This window comes from Hippopotamus amphibius, chromosome 3 (genome assembly GCF_030028045.1).
Source record: "Hippopotamus amphibius kiboko isolate mHipAmp2 chromosome 3, mHipAmp2.hap2, whole genome shotgun sequence".
Taxonomy (NCBI): domain Eukaryota; kingdom Metazoa; phylum Chordata; class Mammalia; order Artiodactyla; family Hippopotamidae; genus Hippopotamus; species Hippopotamus amphibius.
In genome coordinates this window covers 107,193,508-107,201,618 of record NC_080188.1, presented here as the reverse complement: position 1 = coordinate 107,201,618, position 8,111 = coordinate 107,193,508, and the positions used below count along the sequence as shown (strand labels likewise).

Here is an 8,111-nt window from a genome sequence, read left to right as displayed (position 1 = left end):
ATTTTGGCATCTCAATAACGACTTTTTTAAAACAGTATAAGTTTATTAACAGAAAACCCTGGTAACAAAAATCAGTAAACCAAAAGTTGTATCAGAAAGCAGAATTTATAAAAAAAAAAAAAAAATCGCCAGCCTTTTCTGCTAAAATGTGTTCAATGAGAAAAGGAGGTACCCTGTTATATGAGAACTTGTTTTAGTCATCTTCAAAAAAGATGTGAGTAAATTGGCAGTTACCCTAAATTATAGGATAGCAGAGCTATAAAATCTCTCAACAATACAATAAGAAATATAATACTAAGCTAACATTACACTATTATTTCTTTGATTGACCTTTATCAAGTTATTACCTCACATATCAAACAAATGTAAAGTCAGGGACCTCATCCCAATGTCCTTACTCTTTTCACATTATATGATTAACATAAAATAAAGATCAGTCTAAGAGTGTTCTAAAGACCCAAGTAATCACACTGTTATGTATTTAGTCTCATGAATTTATACATGGAAAAGAAATAGAGAAGCGTGGTGTTAAGAGGAGTACTTTACTCTGAAATAATTTCAAATGATACTGTAAAGTTTTCTCTACAATTGAAAATTAAAGAGCAATTTAAAACTAACTGCAAAAGCTTTTCACACCATGTTTCCCAACTCCTCCGAAGCACAAAAATTAGAGTAAATCTGTGTTCTTAAAGTTTTTTTTTGATTTTCAGTCATTTTTAAGAGACAGTAACAACATCCATGTTGTTTGGGGCATCAGAGAAATCTAGAAGTATCAGCATCACATTCATAATCTGAGCCCTTTGTACATGATCTTGCTTTCTGCCTCCTCTGCCTAAATCATTACATTCCATTCACTCTGTTATTTTACATTTCCTTGCAACCACATTCTCCTTAAGGGAAACATGATGTTCTGAGCATGACAGTCACTTGCCAACCAAATTCGCTTGTTTCATCCACAGTTTTCTCATGGCATTTTTCACTTCTGTGTTCCTCAGGGTGTAGATCCAGGGATTTAACATGGGTGTGATGATAGAATCCGACACAGCCATTGCCTTGTCTATGGGGTAGGTGGCCACAGGACTGACATACAAAAAATTACAAAGCACAAAGAACATGATGACTACCGTGAGGTGGGAGCCACAGGTAGAGAGGGCTTTATGCCGCCCTTCAGAGCTGCAGGACTTCAGGGAGCAAAGGATGACCACATAGGAGGTGATGAGGATAAGGAAGATGGCCACACACATCACCCACTGTTGAGGATGACTAAGAGGCCCAGGATGCAGGTGTCCATGCAGGCCAATTTCAACAGTGGAAACAAATCGCATAGAAAGTGGTCTATGATATTGGGACCACAGAAGGGTATTTGATACATGAAGAGAAGCTGAACTATTGCATGGATAAATCCCCCAACCCAGGCCCCTCCCAGCAACAGGTAGCACACCTGAGGCCTCATGATGGTCAGGTAGTGCAGGGGCTTACAGATGGCCATGTAGTGGTCATAGGCCATCACAGTGAGAAGGATGATACCCACACCACCAAAGAAGTGCTCAGTGAAGAGCTGGGCCATAGAACATTTAAGGGAGATGGTAGTGCTCTCAGAGAGGGAGTCCACAATCATCTTGGGGGCAATGACAGAAGAGAAAGTGACATCCAAAAGAGACAAGGATGTAAGGAAAAAATACATAGGTGATATTAGACTCTGACGTGTAACCATGGTTACCACAATGAGGAGGTTTCCCAAAACGGTGGACACATGCATAATTAGAAATACAGCGGAGCGTATTTTCTGCAGCTCCAGATTCCTCATAATGCCCAAGAGAATGAATTCTGTCACATTGCTTTGACTTCCCATGTATCAGGGGCTGATGTGAGCTGCAGCTAAGAGTTAGAAAACCTGAAAAAGCAACATATGACTTAAAACTAGTGATTATTTGACTTCATGTATTTCCAGGATCTCAGGGAACTTACTTTTTGTGTTTGTTTTGTTTTCTCTTTTTAATTTACTCACTGTCCAGCATTTGGCTTTTAATAACCTGCTAAATAAAGAGTTTACAAGAGAGTTACTTCATTAATACTAGGATAAAAACCATATGATCATTTCAATAGATGCAGAAAAAGCTTTTGACAAAGTTCAACATCCATTTATGATAAAAGCTCTCCAGAAAATGGGCATAGAAGGAAATTACCTCAACATAATAAAAGCCATATATGACAAACCAAAAGCCAACATTGTTCTCAATGGAGAAAAACTGGAAGAATTCCCTCTAAGAACAGGAACAAGACAAGGGTGTCCACTCTCACCACTGTTATTCAACATAGTTTTGGAAGTTTTAGCCACAGCAATCAGAGAAGAAAAAGAAATTAAAGGAATCCAAATTGGAAAAGAAGAAGTAAAATTATCACTCTTTGCAGATGACATGATACTATATATAGAAAACCCTAAAGACTCTACCAGAAAACTGCTAGCACTCATTGATGAGTTTAGTAAAGTAGCAGGATACAAAATTAATGCACAGAAATCTCTTGCATTCCTATACACGAACAACGGAAGAGCAGAAAGAGAAATTAAGGAAACTCTCCCATTCACCATTGCAACAAAAAGAATCAAATACCTAGGAATAAACCTGCCTAAGGAGGCAAAAGATCTGTATGCAGAAAACTTTAAGACATTGCTGAAAGAAATCAAAGACGACACAAACAGATGGAGGGACCTACCATGTTCCTGGATTGGAAGAATCAACATTGTGAAAATGACCGTACTACCCAAAGCAATTTACAGATTTAATGCAATCCCGATCAGATTACCAATGGCATTTTTCACAGAACTAGAGCAAGAAATCTTACGATTTGTATGGAAACGCAAAAGACCCCGAATAGCCAAAGCAATCTTGAGAAGGAAAAATGGAGTAGGTGGAATCAGGCTTCCTGACTTCAAAGTATACTACAAGGCCATAGTGATCAAGACAGTATGGTACTGGCACAAAAATAGAAAGGAAGATCAATGGAATAGAATAGAGAACTCAGAAATAAGCCCAAACACATATGGGCACCTTATCTTTGACAAAGGAGGCACGAGTATACAATGGAAAAAAGACAGCCTCTTCAATAAGTGGTGCTGGGAAAATTGGACAGCAACATGTAAAACAATGAAATTAGAACACTTCCTAACACCATACACAAAAATAAACTCCAAATGGATTCAAGACCTACATGTAAGGCCAGACACTATCAAACTCCTAGAGGAAAACATAGGCAGAACACTCTATGACATCCATCAAAGCAAGATCCTTTTTGACCCACCTCCTAGAATCATGGAAATAAAATCAAGAATAAATGAATGGGACCTCATGAAACTTAAAAGCTTTTGCACAGCAAAAGAAACCATAAACAAGACTAAAAGGCAACCCTCAGAATGGGAAAAAATAATTGCCTCTGAAACAACGGACAAAGGATTAACCTCCAAAATATACAAGCAGCTCATGAAGCTTCATACCAAAAAAGCAAATAACCCAATCCACAAATGGGCAGAAGACCTAAATAGACATTTCTCCAAAGAAGACATACAGATGGCCAACAAACACATGAAAAGATGCTCAACATCACTAATCATCAGAGAAATGCAAGTCAAAGCCACAATGAGGTATCACCTCACACCAATCAGAATGGCCATCATCACAAAGTCTGGAAACAACAAATGTTGGAGAGGGTGTGGAGAAAAGGGAACTCTCCTGCACTGTTGGTGGGACTGTAAGTTGGTACAGCCACTATGGAAAACAATTTGGAGGTTCCTTCAAAAACTACAAATAGAACTACCATATGATCCAGTCATCCCACTCCTGGGCATATACCCAAAGAAAACCATAATCCCAAAAGAAACTTGTACCATAATGTTTATTGCAGCACTCTTTACAATAGCCAGGACATGGAAGCAACCTAAATGCCCATCAACAAATGAATGGATACAGAAGATGTGGCATATATATACAATGGAATATTACTCAGCTATAAAAAGGGATGAGATGGAGCTATATGTAATGAGGTGGATAGAACTACAATCTGTCATACATAGTGAAGTAAGTCAGAAAGAGAAGGACAAATATTGTATGCTAACTCACATATACGGAATCTGAAAATGGTACTGATGAACTCAGTGACAAGAACAAGGAAGCAGATACAGAGAATGGACTGGAGAACTCGAGGTATGGGAGGGGGCGGGGGGTGAAGGGGAAACTGAGAAGAAGCGAGAGAGTAGCACAGACATATATATACTACCAACTGTAAAATAGTCAGTGGGAAGTTGTTGTATAACAAAGGGAGTCCAACTCGAGGATGGAAGATGCCTTAGAGGACTGGGGCAGGGAGGGTGGGGGGGACTCGGGGGGGGGGCGTCAAGGAAGGGAGGGAATATGGGGATATGTGTATAAAAACAGTTGATTGAACCTGGTGTACCCCCAAAAAAATAAAATTAAAAAAAAAATACTAGGTTCTCCCCAAGTTTTTTTTTTGTCTCTCTTTAAACGGTGCTTCCATGTGAAATACATTTCCCCCTTTTACTGTTACTATTGATAGCTTTGTTGAGCACCTACTTTGCTCCAGGCACTAGGATACCCTATGGCTCACTCTAGTTTACAGATGAGGGAACTGATTCTCATAGAGTTTAGGCAACTTAACCAAGGTTGCACAGCAAGTGAGTAGTGAAGCCAGAATACAGACTGTATTTTCTGACTCCAGAATCAGATCCCTCAAACATCAGTATTTCTTCTCTAGTCATTACGCTGCAATTTTATCATTTACCAATCACTGTGCTAAATATATTACAGTGTATTATCCTGTTTTATCTTCAAATAAATATGGTTTCTTCTTTCTCTGCTCTTCTCAAACGTTATGACAATTCTTTTGTAATTCAGTGCCTTACTTATAAATATTGTTAAAATACATCTAAAGCAAGGGATTGTATAATCATTCACTAATATATTGCTCATTAATGAAGAATACAAAGCATGATGATCCAGCAAAGACCCAGGTCACAATATCATCTACTGAAACCTCAATCAGTCCAAGTCATTCCTTTCAGTTTCCTCTGTTCTCTAAATGGAGAAAAGGATTCTGGACCATAGTAGTGACAATTAAATAATTAGCTTTTAGGTTCACTAACCATGTTGCTGGGCAAGGTGCCAAGCATGATGTATGTGTTACCTCATTTAAACCTCATGATACCATATGAAGTAGGTACCATTACTATTCCTTTTTTAAAAAGAGAAATTGAGGCCTTGAGGAGTTAAATCTCTTGCATAAGATTATACAACTAGCATGCTATGAAGCTGGCATTTTGAGCACACAGCTCACAGTCTCAACTACTGTGTTCCAGTACTAGAAAAGAGAACAGATTTGTATGGTGTTTCAGGAGAGTTACTGTTGCAATCTAGGGAAAAATTTACAATGAAAACATGCTTCCTCTTAATGGGATTTTTAAGCAGAGGCTGGCTGCCACATTTTAGGAATTTTGCAAGTAGGATAGCTTCAAACTGATATTTGAACTATAATGCTTTGCAAATGACGAGAGGTCACTCTTGCTGTTCAACAACCCCACTTTCTCCCCAATCCATTACACAAAATGCAGAGCATACTCAAGAGACCATGTAAGTACCATTTTATTCACATTACTTAATCTCATCCTCTCCCTTCCTTGTGAATTATACGGAGCACTGGCTCAGGAGTCAGGAAATGAGAAGTGGGTTTATTCTAGGTTGTGTCACTAACCTAGTCTGTTACTTGAGAATGTTGCTGGCATCTCTGAGCCTCAGTTTCCTAAATTGCAGTGTAAGGATGGTTCACTAGATGAATGGCAATGGAAGGGAATCTGTCCTCTTCATACACAAGCATTCGACTCTTAATTGTGTTCATTGCTTATGCCTCTGGGCAAGATTTCCTTAGAGAGGTGATTTGATTCATGTTAAAAAAAAGAAAAAGAAAAAAGAAAAAAGTCACTGCTCTAAGTAATATCTAGTGCCCCATCTCTCCTTACGCCAGAGCGACTCCTACCTGACATTCAACTCCTGTCACCAATACCCCCTCCCTTATTTATTCAAAGTTGTTTCTCTGTTTCCCTCACTTTGTTTATTTCACTGTCATCCCATCCACTTCCTGCCAGACTCACATCATTTCTTTCCACCTCTGCCCTTCTGTTTGCAGGGAACATCACTGGATCCAGACACAGCAACCTTACCTCTTAGTCACAGCCAGGCCACTTACTGCTTAGTAAGTAATCTCAGCCTCCTCAAGCCTCAATTTCTGCAGCAGCACAATAGGTAAAAGAGAAATCGTAGTGCCATGTTTGTACTGCTTACTATTTGAGGGGAATGTACACAGGTTTTTTTTCCCCTCACTTAATCATCACAAACAACCAAATGATGTATGTATTTTAATGTTGTGGATTTTCTGAAGCAGCAACTGAGCCTTAGAGAAGTTGTGTAACTTCCTTGCAGTTTCTAGGCAGGCATACGGATTAATTCCAAAGTACATACTATTGACTACTATAAGTTCCAGCCCCCTGTACTAACCCCTAGCCTCACAGAGCTGCCATGAAGGTCCAAGGAGGTAAGGCATACAAGAAAACTTTGGAAAGCAGGACTCACACATTTTTTCCTGATCATACCTTTATGTCTATAAGATCTAGTTTTGCTTACTGCCTCTGTCCATTTCCTTTTACCAACCAATCCATCACCCAGTGTCCTACCTGCTACCCTACCCCCAATGCCTGCCTTCACCTTCACCAGCCTGAATATTTATTCTACTTAGTCATAAAACATTTTTCTTTATATTATTATTTCATGTTTATTTTATATTTTTCTTATTTCCATAGGGACATGTTTAAAGATTGCTATTTCTTTCACATTTCTCCGAGTTCTTAATACATTAGTAAGGATGCAATCATATCCATACAAACAAGGCATTTCACCAATTGGAAGGAAGCTACGATGAGCTGTAGGGCGCAGGTAATGCTGATGCCGGCTCACCCTCCATGTTTGATAGCAAATCTGCTATCAGAGTCTGGTTACTATTTCTCAGTTAACCAGGCACAATGATGCCATTTATTGGCTGTCATCTTTACCATTTATGTTCCTAGACATGCTTCAGCCAAAACCTAGAATTAAACAGTACCTTGAACTTCAGTCCAGTGTTGAATCACACCATCAGCTGCATTCTCGATATTTCTTTCACAATGTGTCAGTAAGGAGGGTTTTTGTTTCATTTTGTTTTGGTTTGGTTTTTGTTTTGTTTTTGTTTTTGCTTTCTGTTGTTGTTTTTAGGCTGTTTAAGTGAAGACAAGAACAATTATAATTAACACTTTTTTTCTTTGCCAGTCTACTTCCCTCACTTTTCCTTGATTATTTAAATAGATGACAAATATTTTGAAAGTTTGTCAGATGTGATCCATTTCCTTAAACAAAGGCAAATTTGGTAAATTTAAAATAATTACAATAGGAATCACTGTGAAGTGAATAAATAACAGAAAAAAATATGTAAGAAATTGTAAACCTTAAAGCAGGACCACAGCCAAGAGAAAGGAAGACGAGGTCTTCCAGCAGAGGGAACAATATATACAAAGGCCCAGAGATGGGCTGAAGAGACATTGTGTAATTAAAATAGAGAGTCAGGGTCTTGGGTCACATACACCAGTTCTAGTTTTGATTTCTGGAACACTTTTTAGCTATGCAATTATTTTATCTATGTAATTTATTCTTTCAGGTGCACATCTGTATTTAGAAATATTGAATTTGAATATTTATATATGAAATTTAATAATATGATTATACAATACCCACATATATACACCGTACTCTACATTTTAACAAAAAAAATTATCATTGATACCACTCCATGACACAATATGAAGATTTACCTTATTTCAATTTTCTGCTATTTTAACAATACTGCCGTTAAAATCTTCTTATTGTGTTTGTGTATATATGCATATGTATGTTTCCACAAGATACATTTTTATAGTGGAATTGCAGAATCAAAGAGTATAAACATTTTAACCTGAACAGGTACTGTTATATTCTTCTTTCAAAATGTTTATTCCCACCAATATTGTATCAGAGAGCTTT

At 37.9% G+C, this 8,111-nt stretch overlaps 1 protein-coding gene across 1 annotated transcript; it reads right to left on the bottom strand.

The window, feature by feature from the left end:
• Positions 1–923: 923 nt before the first annotated feature.
• Positions 924–1,852, bottom strand: LOC130848561 (olfactory receptor 4C6-like). Its single transcript, XM_057727016.1, is given in 2 exon segments — positions 924–1,249; positions 1,252–1,852. Coding segments are annotated over 2 exon segments (927 nt in total).
• Between the last annotated feature and the right edge of the window lie 6,259 nt (positions 1,853–8,111).